Here is a 19,271-nt window from a genome sequence, read left to right on the forward strand (position 1 = left end):
TTTCCAATTTGTATCCCCTTGATCTCCTTTTGTTGTCAAATTGCTCTGGCTAGGACTTCAAGTACTATGTTGAAGAGGTAGGAAGAAAGTGGGCAGCCTTGTCTCGTCCCCGATTTTAGTGGGATTGCTTCCATAATTTCTATTCTTAATAATTGACTCTGTCGTTGCAATTACAAAATAAGAAATAGACTTGGCTTTGTGCCCAGGCTGAACATATGCCTTACAATTTCAGCTGTATTGGTTGAAGGGTCATGGTTCTTTCAGGTTTTGATTTTTTTTTTCTGTCTATTGATGAAATCCAAAAATTTAAAAAGTATATTTGTTTATTTGTTTTGTTGGTGGTAAAGTGGAAAAAATATTTATAGGATTTTGGTACCCATAGGGTATATATGAAGAGGCACTGCTAAGAGCTTACCAACTACTCTTTTATTTTTAATGGGACCAATTAGAAATACTTTCCAATTTTCCATACTTCTCCTAGATGCTGAATTTGGAAAGATGGATGGGAGTGTTCTTATCCTGAAATTTCAGTTTTCTCTGATACCCTCTGATCTCTTGCTTTTCATGATTAGATTAGATTTCTGGTTACCACTGGTTCTCTTCTGGATCTTAAGAGACCTTGGGGTTCTCCAATAGTTCACTAATGATGACATGGGAGACACAAAAGTTGAGGCTACTTCAATGTTCTTTGTATAGTTAGATCAGATAATAAATATTAGACAGGAGAGAAATACCTTTCTAGAATGGAACCCAAAAGGTTTTTTAGAATGTTCAGTATTCTTGATGATTACAAGCTGATTGAAATCTGATTACAAACTAGTTGGTTTTCCAAAAACTTTTATAGTCTTCAAAACTCAAATGACAGTTTTCAAAAGAAAGGCACATCTAGCTGGCCAGAGGAGTCTCATGTCTGAAGAATGTAGGAGCCCTGCACCATCTGCTTGAGCTGGGTACCGGTTGTCATTTTATCAGTCTTGGGTGGCTTTCATGACAATTCTTTCTACATATCTTGGACCTAATAGAGAACTGAACGGAGATATGTTCTGGCAACCCATTGTAGAACTAAATCACAAACACTAGGAAGTTAGACCTGAAGGAAATTTTGTCAATAAATGAAAATAATCACTAAATGCATGCTTATAAAATCGTGAACAATGCTTATACAAACATAGATAATGCCTGTCTATAGTTGATGATTTTTTCTTTATTAGTAAAAAGATGCTATGGCTGTGGCTATAATAAGCACTATATTCAGCAGAAAAAGGAAGTAACCCAATGTAATTAACTCAGTTGATATTGTCTGAAATGCAGCACAGTATTTAGGTTAAAAAGAAAAGGAAAGTAGAACATAGATAAACACTTAACAACAGATACTGCTTTTGCAGAGGAGGAGTTCGGTTTTCAGCACCTACATCATGTGGTACACAACCCCTTGTAATGGTAGCTCCAGAAAACCCTATGTCTTATGGCACCTACAAATGTGACATGCACACATACATGAACATGTACACACACACACACACACACACACACACACACACACACACACAAAGACCATACATGGGCTGGGTGTGGTGGTGCATGCCTTTAATCCCAGCACTCAGGAGGCAGAGGCAGGCAGATTTCTGAGTTTGAGGCCAGCCTGGTCTACAAAGTGAGTTCCAGGACAGCCAGGGCTACACAGAGAAACCCTGTCTCAAAAAACCAAAACAACAACAACAAAAACAAACAAACAAACAAAACAAAGACCATACATATATTAATATAGAAATAGAATCACAGAATATTGTAAATGAAAAGGTAAATCTCTAAAAAATATTTGTTGTGAAGATGATATAGAAGTATTTCATGAACAGTTGTTATGTTCTAAATAACATGTAATACATTTAATTTTATGTTTTATACCATGTGGCAAATATGTTCATTACCTTGGCAATCAGAAAGCAAGGTCAGGGCAGTCAAGACTACTTGGCTACTAGTTACAGGATGTAAACAAAATGAGTGGCCTAAGCCCATTTTAATTATAATGTATTTCTGCTCTAACTTTGAATATCGAAACAAATAAATAATAGTATCTAACATGAAGGTTAAATGAAAGCTCTGTTTTCTATTTACTAAGGTATATTTTTAGTGAGGTATAAGTTTTCATTTACTAGAGCATAGGTTAGGTGCAAGTTTGAGTGCAGTATTTTACATTTAGAAAGCAGAAGTAAAACCAGATAAGACATAACAAATAAAAGCAGTCCCGTCTCTCCCATGGAGCTTATGAACCACATTTTAGCCATTCCTTTATACATGGAATTAGGAGTCAGCCTCGCTCTCTGTCTCTCTCTCTCTGTCTCTCTCTCTCTGTCTCTCTCTGACTCTCTGTCTCTATCTCGCTCTTTCATCCTCTTGTTTCTGCTCTCTCTCTGTCTCTCTGTCTCTGTCTCTGTCTCTGTCTCTGTCTCTGTCTCTGTCTCTGTCTCTCTCTCTCTCTCTCTCTCACCTGTGTTCTTGCTCTGACTTTCCTCAACAATGGACCTACAAGAATAAGAATAAGCTGGATAAACCCTTCCCTCCCCTAATTTGATTTTGGTCAGACTGTTTAGTCATAGCATCTGAAATAAATTAGATATATATCCATTATTTTCTTGCTTTTGTAGCTAAATTCCTGACAGAAATTGCACAAGGGAGGAAGGGTTCATTTGGATAAGGGTTTCAGGGATTACAGTCTATAATGATGGAGGTGGGGTATGGAATTTGGGGCAGCTTGAATGGGGGTGATGGAATCATGTGGGGCCTTCTCACATCCTTGAAAATCAAGCAGTAGAGAGCTAGACTGAAACCTAAGTTAGAGTTTTCGTTACTCACCCCTAATGTCTTAAAGTCAGCCAGCTAGTCCCTGTGTGTCAAATTCCTACAACCTCCAAGACAATGCATCCAAGTATTCAAACATGGATGCCTATGGAGAAAATTTTCACATTAAACTACAGAGAAGTGATAATAACTATAAAATAATGTGTATGGAGCTGTGGCAAGAATGAAGAAAATGATAAATGTGTTCATTACCATGAGTCAATATATATTATCATGGTTTTCATCTCATATATAAAAGACATTAATATAGAAGAAAAAGAGGATTGAGGGACAAGGTTTTAGTCTCATAAATGTGAATGATATTATCATATATATATATACATATATATATATACATATATATATGTATATATATATATATATATAACCTCCAATACAATGACACTTTCTGATTTGTGTTTAATTGGTAACAGAAAGTACCAAATAAGATGAATGATACTGCTTTTCTCTGAAAACAGAAGATGAAATGGTTCAGTACTATTTTTATTAAGCTAGATCCTTGACACGTGGGACTCTCTGGCTCACAGTTTCTATCTTGTTTATTAAATCCAAAGAGAAAGAAATGTGCCTTTATGCAAAAAAAATGCAATGGGTTAAGAACAGAATAATGGTAGAAATGAACAGCTGGTGTTTGTTCAAATAATAAATGGATAAATTGACTTTCTTTTTTTTTTATTACGTATTTTCCTCAATTACATTTCCAATGCTCTCCCAAAAGTCCCCCATACCCTTCCCCGCCTTTCTAAAGAACTTTCTTCACCTACCTAAGTAAGATAAAATCTATGTTGTCTGCATTTCATTAACTCTTTATCATTTTATCATCTGCCATATGTTTTTAAACTTTTTTAATGTTTTTATATATCATATATATCCCACATATATTCAATCATAAATATTCATATATTTGATATACATATATATATATGAATTTGTGTGTGTGTTTTTGAGTTTATTCATACGTGTGACTGCAGGTTATCATACACTCAGCACATGTATGGTAAGAATGCTGGTGTCATCATTCACCTTCTACCTTGTTTGAGACAGGGCCACTCTTGTTATCTATCATTGTCTACATAGGAGCTGGCCCTGGGTTTTGGTTAGTTCTGCATCTACTTTTCATTTCTTCACAGGAGTGCTTGAATTGATTCAGGTCTACCTTTAAGTGGTTCTGCTAACTCATACTGATGTCTTCATATTTGTACAAGTACTTTTATTTTTTTAAAAATGAAGATGAATTATAAACAAGATGTTCTTTAAATACATACATTGTGAAATGGAAACAAGGAAGAATAGCCTCATCTAGTCAGTCATTAAGAAGTCTCTTTCTCAATGTCTTCCATGGTGCGTTAAAAATAATCATTTTAATCAATTTGTACTTAAAAATTTCTCAGCCTGTGGCTTTTAAAGATATTTCCAGATACTTCACTTTCTCCCCTCTCTTCCCTTTGGTACCTTTCGCTATAGAATCTAAGTCTGATTTAAGGAGCAATTTGATGATAAGAAATTGTGCAGATCCATTATGAAGATGAAGGCTGCAGACAACCTCTGAATGCATCCCCCAATTTGAAAAGCCTTCATTACATAGCACGTTTCAGGCTGAGAATGTTAGAAATCTGTCATAGTTTCAGTAATTGTCGCCTGGTCTGGAAGCTTGGCACGATAAGGAATCATTTATAAAATGTGTATTTTCTTTGGCACTCAGACGGAAGCTTGCCAGGCAATACATCTAATTAAGAATGAGGGGAAGGGAGTGATCACGGCTTGTCATCATGGATTATTGTTACTTGAAGGTACCAAACTTATTGTGACTTTTAAGCTCATGGTCTCAATAACAAGGTTTATATTTGGAGCTAGAAGTAATTTCTCCTTTATTAGCCTAGGATTTTCATACAGGAACATATCTTATTTTGCAAATTAGTTGCATTCTGTAGACATACCTATTTGTGTATTGTTTAAGCTACAAGAGGCTTGGCTGCTCTCCTTAGAAACAACCTTTGTCCATTGTTTTAGACCTTGAAATGTGATGCATTGTCTTTTGGGAGCTTAGACAGCTTTATTTAAGTTTAACTTTCTCTGGAGAGGCATAGAGATAATGAAATGCAATTCTGTACTCGAACATAACCACGTACATAACTTCTAGTCCTCCCTGATGCATAAAGCAAATTTGATAAGAGCAATTCAAATATTGTAACAATTAATGTTGATTTTTTTTTAAGTTGCTAAGAAACCTATGTCAGCAGTTCAGGCATGTGGGGATAACCATTTCTGAGGCCAGATTTTCATTGTGTTATGTACCCGGCCATTTAAAAATTTTCCCTGGTTTTCTTTTAGAGGACATCTTGTTTATAATGGCTTTGAAAGGAATTATAGAGAAGGAGAAATGAAACACAAGGAGCACACATTGCAGTGTTTAGCTCATAGGTGCAGGAGCCTTGGATTATTTAACTTTGTGTGAATATGCGCTGTATTTTAATCATGTCATAGAACTATTTTTTCTGTATTAATTTCTACTTTAATTTCTTTTTCATAAAGATTATAATCAAAAGCAAAGTAGAGAACAAAGGGATAGTTGGGTTACACCTCCCCAAGGCAGGAACAGAAGCAAAGTAGGAGCCGAGGCAGGAGCTAAAGCATGGAACAATGCTATTTGCTGACTTGCTCCCACAGCTTGCTCAGGGTGCTTTCTTATACAAGCCAAAACCTCTGCCTAGGGATGGCCCTACCTACAGAGAAGGCTGGGCATTCTAATACCAATCATTAACCAAGAATGTCTCCTATAGACTTACCTACAGGCCCCTCTAATAGAGGTGTTTAATTAACTGGAGTTTCCTGTTCCCAGAAGATTCCAACTTTTGTCACGTTGACACAAAACTAGCTATATAATATCTCCCGAATGAGTAAATATATTTCTCTGATATCTGTCATATTGGACACTTTCGTTTCTCTCGTTACCTTCAAGGTAAGGTGTAACTCAAACACAGATGAAGATTCTCCCCCCCCTTCTATGTGCATCCTGATTTGTCTAACCAAAGTCTTTCATTTCCTACACTTCCTGTCTCCTTGTTACACTCACAGAGCTCGTCACTCCCCCTCCCTATTTCTAAATCACCACAGAATAATCATGTAGCATTAGAATTTCAAATAAATCCTGGTTCCGGGTTAATAACTGCCTCAGTGGCTCAAGTTCTTAAATGAAAGACACACACACAGCCTTTACATTTTAATATACCTTAAACAGCACAAAAGATGGGCAACTGCCTAACCTCCGTGCTGTTAGAATCTGCCTCCTATCCATAACAATGAGTAACTACTTAGTTTCTTTGTTCCATTTTGGCTGCTCGTGGCCCAGTTGAGCAGCCCTCTGGCCACGTTCTCTTGGCTCCTCTTTATGGTGGCTCTGCTTCTCCCTCTTGCACATTATTGCCCTTCCATGGCTGCCTCTCTTTCTCTTGTCTTCCTCCTCTTCCTGGTTCTAAGACTAGGAACCCTAAACCCTGACTATTCTTTCTTCCCCAGCTATTGGCTGCTGGCATCTTTATTTACCAATCAGAATTAACTAGAGACAGGTTCCCAGAATCTACATCCAGACCCTCTATTGAAAAACAGTTTTGGGGAACCCAATTAGCATAAAAATACAAACAAGTACATAATCTTTGCTGAGATAATGACAGTGATCTTATTTTTATACAAGTGTATCATGAGCCGTAGTTAACTTAAAGTTGTAGCACTTTATCTTTGCCAATCCATACTTTAAAGCAATTTAGGGCATGTTGGAGAAATAAACTCAGGTAATTCTAAGAAAGTCCCTGTTGAATGCTATTCCAATCCCCGAATATAAAGAGGCACAGACTGATTATACACAGTAGTGAGTGTTTTGTTGTTTTGTCTTTTGGTGATTTTGTTTGTTTGTTTGTTTGTTTTTGGAAACAGGCCAAAACCATGTGAATGCAGGTTTTTACTAAAAAATAAACAAAACAACCTCTGACATAATACTGTCTTTCTGTTTATTTTCTTTTGTTTTTCCTTATCCTGGGAGCAGGGGGAGCTATATAAGTACAAAAAAAAAAGTAGATTTAGGGGAAAATGAGAGGAAATTATAAAGGATCCGATGCACAAAAGATATTCTCAAGACCCGTGTACTTCCTAGGATTCTTTGAGACTGCAACCATATTCTCCTTCTCTACCGCAGTCCCTATTTTTTCTCATGTGGTGAAACACATCACTAGACACCTGAGAGTAAAGGACAGTGTGACAGATGCTGCCAGTCCACTCTCTTCAACTGTTCTTCTCTTACTAAAAAAGATGGGCACATAGCTCAGCATGTGTGCAGTAATCGGTTTTATAAGACACATTTATCAAAAACAAAGGTTGGATTGTCTCTTGGGCAAAACAGAGAGCACACCTTTTCATTATTCCTGATCAGTTGTTCCCAGGATTCAGACTCATTTGGGGTCTGGAAAGAAACAAAAACAAAACAACAAAACAAAAGCAAGGAAATAGAAAACATCAAACTCACTGCAGCAAATTGGCCAGCATCGTCCTTTGAAGAGCTGGTGGAATAAAAGGAGTCACTTAGGTCCATCTCAAGGTATCTGTTCTTTAAAGCTATCCTGGCATACAATAGGGTCCACAGAGAAAAGAAATGTTAATTCATACTGCAACGCTAAAGGTCCTAAGTCAGACATTTTTTGAGCGCAGTTCTATATGAAAATTGATTGTAGGGAAGAGATTATATGATAAAAATCATAATGCACCTAGCTGGGGAAAAAAAATGTAAAAAATGAGTTGACCCAACCTCCACCCCCACCCTCCCCTCCTTACCTGGACAAAGCTGGAGAGCTGGCCCTGGTGGCACGAGAGGCACAAGAGCTGTTTAAAGTCCCTGCCAGGTTCCCATAAGAGCATCTCAGTGGCCAAGCAGGTAGCTGAGGGCAGGGCTGCAGCCTGCCTTCCTGGGGAATCACCTGGGCAGGTGTTGAGAAGACTGGATAACGAAATGTCCAGATGTCCCAACCTGCTTGATGCTTTGTCTCCTGCCCCCAGTTAGGCCCTGATGGCAGTGTCTATGACAGCCAGCAGGGAGCAGCCTCTCTGCAGAGATGGTAGTCTTGGGCCATGCTGAGTCACAGAGTAGGCTGGCTTCAACTCTGACTGACCAACCCTATCTATGAAGTGCTGGAGCACTTCACAGGGCCAATCCTGGTGATCCGCAGCCACAGAATCTCCATGACACAGGGCAAAATCAGTCTATCCAAGAGGAGTCCTGATAAGAATGCAATATTGAGAGTATAGCAGAAGCCAGAGCTGATCTCAGACCAAACCTATGATTCACTACATATGAACATTTGCAAGAAAAAAAAATGTATGGACAAAGGGGTATACTGTGTGACACACTGTGACACACCACAGCTCCATGGCAAGATTTTTTTCTATTTAATTTTTGTTTTCTGTTAGATGGGGGATTGCAAGGGTCAGAGAATAGATACAGGGGGCTGTGGGATGGGAAAATGAAAGCTATTGGAGTATATGGTGTGACATTCATGAAAAATCGATTAAAAGTTAAAAAATATCAGAGATGGATTAAAAGAGAAAAATAATAAGTAGCTCGCCTACTTATAATGCAAGGTTGAATATATATGTCTTGACTCTAAAGGTATCTAAACTGAGATATATCTAAACTGATACTTTTTATTAATTATTTTATTTATTTATATCCCAAATGCTGCCCCCTCCTGATCCCTCCTTGTACAGTTATACCCCATCCACCCCAGCTTTCATCTCTGAGAAAGTGACCCCATCCTGGGTATCCCCCCACCCACCCTGGGGCATTAAGTCTCTGAGTGTTAATCTAATTTAAAAATTAAAAGTGCTATGCTACTTTTCTTCTTTGTATTACTTTCTAAATTTTGAGAAGATAGATATTAATTGTTTTCATTTAAGACTAAAATTAATTTTGGGCTTATCTAAAAGGAAAGTACATAAGTCTAATTACTATTATTTTGGGTAAATGTGTTATTTATGTGAGCATAGATACCTATCTATTGGAGCTGGAGAAGTTGCTCAGTTGTTCAGGGTTCTTCTACTCTTGTGGAGAATCCAAGTTCAGTTCCCAGCTCTCATGTGGAGTAGATAACAACAGCCTGTACTTCCAGATCCAGGGAACCAATGCCTGTCACCTTCTGGTCTCTATAGACACCTACACACACCTACACACACACACACACACACACACACACACAGAGAGAGAGAGAGAGAGAGAGAGAGAGAGAGAGAGAAACATATACACACTAAAAGTGACTAAAAATAATAAAATATGTTTTAATATATGCATATTCATTATATTTTATCTATTTCTATATAAACCCACACACACACACACACACACACACACACACACACACACACAGAGAGAGAGAGAGAGAGAGAGAGAGAGAGAGAGAGAAACATATACACACTAAAAGTGACTAAAAATAATAAAATATGTTTTAATATATGCATATTCATTATATTTTATCTATTTCTATATAAACCCACAAAATTAATATGTGCCATTTGTTTTCAGGGGGAAAGGACCACTAAAGCATACCACTGATGTAATCTATGCAGCTAAAATGATATCAGAGTCAGGATCAAGGATGGATGTTCTTGCTCGGCAGATTGCTAACCAGGTGAGCTACTTATAAATAGACATAGGAAAGCCTTCACTGTTTTCTCTCTTCTTTTAATTATTGACTACAGAGGAGCTGGATGACTACTATTTTAAACTCTATTGAATACATTTGCTTACTATAATAGAGTTTCAAAAATGTATAATGTTGTAATTATGCAACTCTTGAGACAATAAACTCTAAAAATGAAAGATTGGTTTTAGAATATATATATATATATATAATATATATATATATATATATAAACTTTAAATATACTTTATGTTAAAATCAGCTTTATCAGATTGAAATGAACTAAATTTATTTTAATTGGCTATAATGGCATAATGGGTGTTCTCTTTTCCTTGATTTTAGCGAGTAGTTCACACTTTTTAATCTTCTAAAATGTTAGCTGACATTAACACCTTGCAGCCTTATTAGAACAATAAAGTAAAGAAGTCTGTGGTAGGAGTTATGCAACTCTTGGGCAGACTAGTGTTTCTGCACGCCTTTCATTTTTTTCCCTTGTGTTTTTCACAGATTTTTAAAACAATTTTTTAAGCAGTGCCCATATTATAAATTTGTCTGAATAGTGAAAAATTAATACTTCAGACAGGGGTGTAATATGAATACATTTATTATATATTTATTATCATTTTTAACCTCATAGTATTTTGCTGTAGGGGAAGTATCATTTTGAATTTGCATATACACCACATTATACCTTCCTTGTATACTAAGAGATACCTTTTTGTATGATTGTTTCTGTCCCATCTCTCTATATATACATCCCTTGTGGGAACATGAGAAAATTTAAACTGAGAGATAATATATTTGTGGGTATAATGGAGAACAAATAAATGTCAGAGAAATGTACTAGAGAGAAGTAGTTTGTTTTTTTAATTTGACTGTGCATTGTTTGTATCAATAGCTTGCTATTTTAAACATTTTAAAATTTATATTAATCTGTTGTGTAATGTAGATTAAACAGTGATCATTTGAAACTCTAGAAGCAAGGATGGCTCTCGAATAGTTTTAGATTTCATAAGACTCGAAATTTCTGATTTTTCCAAGTAAGGGTTCTCAAAAGGTTAAGACTGTGTAAATTTTCTTAAAAATCTGAGACCATCCCAAATTTGAAGTACTTCTTATGCAAGAACTTAAGCTAAGGGTTTTTGACACAGAACTTAGCGTTTATATCTAAACCAAACTTTGTCATCTTAAAGTTCAGAATTTCCTAATCCATTTCGTTTCTGTATCTATGATCTGTCCATTGCTGAGAGTAGGGTGTTGAAGTCTCCCACTATTATTGTGTGAGGTTCAGTGTGTGCTTTGAGCTTTAGTAAAGTTTCTTTTATGAATGTTGATGCCCATGCATTTGGAGCATAGATGTTCAGAATTGAGAGTTCAACTTGGAAGATTTTTTTTTCTTTGATGAGTATAGTGTCCTTCCTTATCATTTTTTAAATAAGTTTTTGTTGAAAGTCAATTTTATTTGATACTAGAATGGTTACTCCAGCTTGTTTCTTGGGACCATTTGCTTGGAAATATTTTTTCCAGCCTTTTATTCTGAGGTAGTGTCTATCTTTGTCACTAAGGTGCATTTCCTATATGCAGCAAAATTCTTGGTCCTGTTTATGTATCCAGTATATTAGTCTATGTCTTTTTATTGACGAATTGAGTCCACTGATGATATTAAGTGATATTAAGGAAAAGTGGTTGTTGTTTCCTATTGTTTTTGTTGTTAGAGTTGGAATTATGTTTGTGTGGCTATCTTCTTTTGTGCTTGTTGAAAGATTACTTTCTATTTTTTTCTAGGGTGTAGTTTCCCTCCTTGTGTTGGTGTTTTCCATCTATTATCCTTTGTAGGGCTGGATTTGTGAAAAGATATTGTATAAATTTGGTTTTTATCATGGAATACCTTGTTTTTCCATCTATGTTAATTGAGAGTTTTGCTGGCATTTGTGCTTTCTTAGGGTCTGTATGTCATCTGCCCAGTATCTTCTAGCTTTCATAGTCTCTGATGAGAAGTCTGATGTAATTCTAATAGGACTGCCTTTATATGTTACTTGACCTTTTTCCCTTAGTGCTTTTAATATTCTTTCTTTGCTTNGTGCATTTGGTGNTTTGATTATTAAGTGATAGGAGGAATTTCTTTTCTGGTCCTGTCTATTTGGAGTTCTGTAGGCTTCTTGTATGTCATAGGCATCTCTTTCTTTGGGTTAGGGAAGTTTTCTTCTATAATTTTGTTGAAGATATTTACTGGCCCTTTAAGTTGGGAATCTTCACTGTCTTCTATACCTATTATTCTTAGGTTTCATCTTCTCATTGTGTCATGAATTTCCTAGATGTTTTGTGTTAGGAGCTTTTTGCTCTTTGCATTTTCTTTGACTATAAGTCAAAGGTATCTTCTGTACCTGAGATTCTCTCTTCTATCTCTTCTATTCTGTTGGTGATGCTTGCATCTATGACTCCTGATCTCTTTCCTAGTTTTTTTTTATCTCCAGAGTTGTGTCCCTTTGTGATTTCCTTATTGTTTTCTATTTCCATTTTTAGATCCTAGATGGTTTTGTTCAATTTCTTTACCTGTTTACCTGTGTTTTCCTGTATTTCTTTAAGGGAGTTATGTCCTTAAAGTCCTCTATCTTAATCATGAGAAGTGAGTTTCTATCTGAATCTTGATTTTCCAGTGTGATTGTGTATTCAGGACCTGCTATGGTAGGAGAATTGGGTTCTGATGATGTCAAGTAACCTTGGTTTCTGTTGTTTATGTTCTTATGCTTGCCTCTCACCATCTGGTTATCTCTAGTTCTACCTGCCCTCACTGTATCTGACTGTAGCTGGTCCCTCCTGTGATCCTTGTTGTGTCACAACTCCTCAGAGACCAGCTGTGTCTGTAATCCCATGATTCTGGGATCCTATGATCCTGAGATCCTGGGTGTATCAGAGCTCCTGGGAGTCAATCTGCCTCTGGGATCCTGAGATCCTGGTGTGACCAAGCCCCTGAGATCCTGTGATCCTGCGATCCTGGGCATGTTAGAGCTCCTGGGAGTAAAGCTTCCTCTGGGTATTGTGGGACTGGGTGCAGAGCTAATGGCCAAGATCTGTTCAGGGTTTAGAATTTCCTAATCTAATAAATAAACAGAACTCATTCTTGTATATAATCTGCCTTATTTTCAAACTGAATTGCAGTTAGTTTCATAAGAGAGGCAAAATATTAGTGGAAAAATGAAAGTATAATATTTTAGACAGACATGCATATAGTAAGGCCCCTTAAGTATCAAATATTTCGTAGCTTTGTTCTCCTGTTTGCTTTAGAGTGTATAACTATATGAGGTAAAAAATAAATAAATAAATAAACCTTATCATTTTTAAATTTTACATGATATATATTATTCTTTAATTTGACCAAATAACAGTAGAGTAGATGTTTTGATGTTATTAAATCTTGTCACCATTTTAATATTATTCTAATTATATGGGCGGGAAGGAAAAGTACCATGAAACTTCTATACTGCATTGGTATTTTTCAAGAAACTTAAGAAACAGCCATTGTCTAGTAATCATGAATAACAGTCCTCAAACTTTTAAACTTTGTCAGTCCAGAGAGTTTCTAAGGATGACATCTGTTCTGAACAAATGTGGCTTTGAACAAACAATAACAGGGATTGAGGATATGATGTGGTAAATTTAGTGACCTTCATGGGAGGTCACCCATGAATGTGCACTTATTTCTACACATACATACATACATACACACACATGCACACATGCATACCCATGCAAACACACGGATAAATGTATCCCCACCTGCATACATACATACACACACATGCACACACACACATGCACACATATGCTTGCATGCATGCATGTATATCCACACACACCACAGAAACTCACAAATATATACACACATATGCACACACACACATTTTAGGCTTTAAATAATTTCAACTATTTTTAAAACACAATTGATATAATAATGAGAGCTAAGTAATTTCTAGTGCTTGTAAATACTATAAAAGAATTTACTGGTGGTGTTGGTTACTGGCTATTTTATTCAATTCAGAATTTTAAAACTTCAACAACTTTTATGATTCTTTCTACTCTGTTATTTTTATTGTCTGATGGACTATCAAAATGTTCATTTACAGTTTTTAATTCTATATTATATAAATTTAGAATATATTTGTACCTACTGGGTTAAGTCATAATATAAATATATGTCTTTGACCAATTTAATTTCATTCTGTGTAGTGAAAGAGTTATATGTAGAGAGAATACTATTAAACCTATTTAATTTAAGACTATTTCTTGATGCTTGTTTTCTTTTCCATTTTCCATTTCTATCTTCCTCTATTTAATACACACAAGGCACAATTCACTACCTAAGAAATTGCTGTTATCTAGTTACAAAGAGAACTGAAAGCCTCTCGTCATTTAATTTCCAATTGCTTTACCTGATTATTTAATTGTATAAGTTTTGACACATAGAGTAATAATTTAATACAATGATCGAATGAATATGGTGACATTCTTCTTCAACATTTTGAAATTTATAAAATTTGCTTTTTTATGTAGCATACAATATAAGATCTACTAATTCCCTCACCTGACTTCATTTGTCTGCATCACATAACATTTCTTGAAGCTGAAAATTAAATTGAGGTATTGTGACTTTCACTCTGCCATTCAACACAACACAACACTGGTACTAATATTGTATGCATTACATAGTATATTCCTAAAGACAAGGTATTGTTATTTACCACAATGCTTAAACAAATTAAAAATTAATAACATGATAGCAAACTCAAGAATAGCAATGCAGGAACAGGCTTTCCAAACCCAGGCTAATATGTTATTAATTCCCCTACACTAGTCTATGATTTTTCCATGTCAGCAGACACTCCAAATTAGATGATATAACCAACACCATATATAGTAGGAATAATACACAGGGTTGTTTAGGTGCAGATGCAATGCATTCTTATGTATGGTGGAATGAACAGAGCTCAACTGTAATATATCTAACAAGGGAAAGACCCTGGTGATGTATCCAAAGTCTGCCACTACTTCCTTCTAACTTTGTCAAAACAAGTATGTCTAGGTTGCTGAGTGAATATCCCCAGTCAATTGTGATTACAGACAAAGTCGATTTTTAATGTTAAACTGACAATAGTAACTCAAGAATGGTAGCACCATAAAACTCAGGAAATACTTATGAAATCATTATTACCCATTTAACTAGGATCCGAATAATCTAGAAGAATAATCTAACTTATATTGGCATTTAAAAATATTATTGGTGGATTTCCTTGTACTCTATGCTGATGGTATGACCTAAATTTTCATTATAATAAAACCATACTGGGAATTAAATTCTAGAGCCTTCGTTATATCATCAGTACATAGCCCTTAAGAATATAATTCCCATAGGTATCATGCAGCAATATGTGTGCTTTGATGTTGTTTTCTCTCTGAAACTTACTTGAAGTACAGATGTTGATGCTGAGTTCTGTCGTCCAGATTAATGAAGGCTCACATCATGAAAGTAAATACCCAATGGCTCCTCAGGAATGAATCAGGACAGATAATGAGTATGTGACCACTATGCACTCCTCTAGTGACTGCCAGTTTCCTGCTTGAAGGGATGCTTTTTCACTAGTTTCCCACTGTTTCTTTGTCATATTTTGCATCTAAGCAATGCCACAGATGCGTTCACTGGGATCATTCACATTTCCTTGATTCCTTCAAAACTATGAACCAGGAGAGCAAGATGTTCTGAGTATTAGATCACAGGCATATGCCATTAATGGGAGTGGAAAAGTAAAGTAAACTACTTCCTCATAGCTCCTCACCTGCCTATGTTAAAAATACTGAGAGAGGAAAGGAGAAACTTTTTTTGAGAGCATTCTCATTGGTAGATTTTCCATGTTCCATTTAGGGAGCTGCAAACCTATGTACACCTGGGAACCATTAATTTTCCTTAGTGTTTATCAAAACAATTTTTAAAAGGAGACATTAAGAAATGTGGGGGTATTTTGGAGAGATATTAAGGAGGGTGAAGGAAGGTAATGGCGGGGGGAAGTTACGATTGTATTTCATTGTGTACATGGATGAAGTTCTCAAGGAGAGAGAAAAAATATAATAAAACATTCCAAATAACCAGATTTTGTCTGAATTACAATCCCTGCCACCCTTTCCAATCCTGATTTTATGTGCAAGATAATACACCTCTGTAAGTTTCCGTCAACACAAGTAATTCCTCCATTTGCAAATATCCAGGATCAGGGAAAAGGATTGTAATCTATGTTTTAGAAAAGTGTTCTCTGAGAGTTTCACATGGAAGTCATCATAAAACTTAGAAAAGTAGGTTAGGTCAACTTTTCTATACAGTTACTAATTAAGAGTGGGTATAGGCGGAAACAGCTTTACATCTAGTCTGTAGAGTATACAGGCTTGAATCCACCTTAACACTAAAACAAACAAAAAAACCACATGTATTCATAAAGATTTTAAGATACAAACAACATTAGTTTAAACCTATATAATAAAGTTTAACATGTATCCATTGAGGTGTCACAAATACAACCCTCAAAAATTAGATATACAGAGTTAGTTCTCAAGTCGTGTTTCCACTACTGACATTTTGTGGGAATTCCATTGTAATTTTACCCATACTTCTGTGCATTTTACTATTTGTTTTTAAAATGTATTTACTTACTGTGTGTGCATGCTGCCTTCATCAGGGTTCTTTGGGTGTAGAGAGAGATCATGACCAAGGCAACTCTTATAAAGTGAAGCATGTACTTGGAACTTGTTTATAGTTTCAGAGGGTTAGACCATCGTGATCATGGTGGGGAGAATGGCAGCACACAGACAGACTTAGTGCTGGAGAAGTAGCATGCAAAGTTCTACACCCTGACTGCAAGCAGGAGTAAAAGAGAAACACTGGACCTGTCTTGAGCTTTTGATACCCCAAAGTTCACTCCCCAGTGACACACTTACTCCAAAGAGGCTACCCCTATTCCAAGACCGTACCTCCTAATCTCTCTCAAGTAGCAGTGCATTCCAATGACAAACATTGATGTATATGAGCCGATGGAAGTTGTTCCTATACAAATCACTGCACAGTCACATGAAGGTTTAAGGAAAACTAAGAGGAATCAGTATTCCTGTTCTGCATTGTGTCCTAGAGATTCAAGTCAGGACATGCCATTAGACTTGGCATCCAATACCCCTAAACCCACTAAGCCATGCTTATGTCCCTTGTCTGAAATAGAAAAAGTATGAAAATAACATTTCACATTTTCATAGTTTACATCTTTATAAAATACCTGTACCTATGATAAACAAAATAACATTTGTTATATTATGAAACTTGTTCTTTGAGAAAATTTTGTTCTGAGGAAATGTCTTCCTGAGAGTCAATATGCAAAATATGGAAGATTATTTATAAAAAGAATAAAAGATCATTCTCGAATTTGGATGAATAGTTCTTTTGATTATGCTTTTAGGACTATGAAAACAACTCAGATATCTACACTTGGGAATATCTGTGAAAATAGATGTGTCAATTGACCTGATTTGATCATGAGACACCATTTCACAGAAATTATAATGCTGAGTACTTTACATATGTACAGCTATTACAGAGAAATAAAAAACCATAAAAAGGTTTTTTTTGACAATGATAACAAGAATCTAAAACATGTTCTACAGCATTAGAACTTACCAGTTAGGGTGGTTTTGCTCTTTAGATGATAAAACAAATTCCAAATATATAACCAGAATTTTCTTCAAATCTGTAAATAAAGGGTGAACATGGGTCAAACCACTGGGGACTACAGAAGTTTATTTCAAACCCAATACACAACTTATCATCCTTTTCTTAGTAAAATTATTTAGTCTTATGCCTACTGTTGAGAAAGTCTCCTGGAGGAGATTGAATATTTTCTTTAAATATATTAAAAGTGAGTGGATATAGCATTAGTTATTCATTCAAGAATCAAGGAAGTTTGTGGGTTAGGAATGAGGGTACGTGTTCACTTCCATTCTCAGCACTAGAACCCTCTTTTGGCTTAGCTCTGTGCAGGCCACGTGCATACTGCCACAGTCTATGTAAGTCCACATATACATCTGTCCAGTTGTGGCTCCAAGTTCTTCTTCCCTAGGTATCCTCTACCCCCTCTCTCTTACCATCTTTCTACTTCCTGTCCTTCAGATTTGGTTCTCAGAGCCATTAAGGAAGTGTTCTCATAGAGATACCCTATTTAGGGCTGAGTGTTTTAAGGGCTCTCACTTTCTGGATATTGCCTGGCTATGAATCTCTGTTCTCATTGCTGCAGGAGGAAATGTCTGCAAGACATTGATCTATATTGAGTATAGACGAATGTCATTAGGAGTAATTTTATTGCTACTTTCCTTTAGCATAGTCATTCTATTTGGTTTGATCTCAGGTCCATATCCCACTAAGCCTGATTCTTGGCTAACCAGGCAATTTGACATGGATCCCATCTTATGGATCTGGCCTTAATTCCAATCAGATAGTAGTTGGTTACTCCCACAGCTTTTGTGCCACTATTACACAAACATATTTTGCCAGCAAGATGCTTTTGTAAGTGGAGAGTTTTGTAGCTGGACTGGTAACTATCTCCACCAATATTATGCAGTCCACCTTCGAGGACCATGAACACTTGTTAGTTGGCATGAAGGCTTTACATAGGCCCTATCTCTGCTGCTCATAATCAGTGAGTTATATATGTGTTGTCATCAGCAACAGGCGCTTGCCATCAGTTTGTGGAGATCAATCAATAGCCTGGTTTGTCTAGAGTTGTGAGTTCTGTGGGACCCCTTTCACTAAAAATTTGATTACATTTATAACTGCCAGCTCTGGGGTTTTTGTTTGGTTGCAAGAATTATGTAGTCAGAGTTTTGTCTCCTTTGTTATTTGGTGACTCCATAGACATTTCTTTCCTATATGTATATACTTGAAGAAGATTCTACACTATTAGGTTTCCAATGGATCCCTCAAGTGACCCTTAGTTTTAGCTGCCTCTCCCTTTATTCCTTCTCTTACTCCTCCTTTCCTTCCCTCTATCTATTTGATCCTCCCAATTCCATTCCCTATACTTCCCACACCCATCCATTCATAACTATTCTACTTCCAACTACTAGAGAAATTCTTCACTTTCCTATACTCCGTTACTCCATACCTAAATTCAGTGGTTGCATGTATTGTAACCTCAGTGGTTACATATATTATAGCCAGGTTACTGAAGACTATGGCTATTATCTATATATGAGAAATTACATACCATAACATTTTTCTTTTGAGTTATATATATATTTGTTTTGCGTGGCTTCATCCATTTATCTGAAAATTTTGTGCTAAATTGGCTAAAGAAATGAAAACTCCAGAGCTGGGAATGTGATAAATTTGACTAAACTTTTGCTTAAAGGGGTCCCAAAGAACCCACATCTCTAGACAACCAGGCTACAGGTTGACTCTATAAACTGATCTCCACTTGCAAGAAAACTCAGTTTTCATCATCAGTGTCTCATGGATATACAAACCATACTTAAGGGCAGTCTGCATGGCTGCATCAATGAGCTCAAAAATATTTTTGGAGGATTTTATCTCAAAATGGGCATTTTTTTTTTTAGAACCATCCAGACATTTTTTCTGACTTATGTGGTTTCTGATTTTGTCTTTGTCTTTACGGTATGTGTGTGTGTGTGTGTGTGTGTGTGTGTGTG

General features: G+C 36.1%; 1 protein-coding gene across 6 annotated transcripts in view; it reads left to right on the top strand.

The window, feature by feature from the left end:
* Nucleotides 1–19,271, top strand: part of Ctnna3 (catenin alpha 3) — a 1,468,839-nt gene that overhangs the window by 1,403,821 nt on the left and 45,747 nt on the right. For all 6 annotated transcript variants that reach the window (XM_021173456.2, XM_029482772.1, XM_029482775.1 and 3 more), the window contains one exon: nt 9,422–9,527. In XM_021173456.2, the coding sequence (XP_021029115.1) occupies nt 9,422–9,527 (106 nt within the window). The remainder of the gene's footprint in view (nt 1–9,421; nt 9,528–19,271) is intronic.

This window comes from Mus caroli, chromosome 10 (genome assembly GCF_900094665.2).
Source record: "Mus caroli chromosome 10, CAROLI_EIJ_v1.1, whole genome shotgun sequence".
Lineage (NCBI taxonomy): Eukaryota > Metazoa > Chordata > Mammalia > Rodentia > Muridae > Mus > Mus caroli.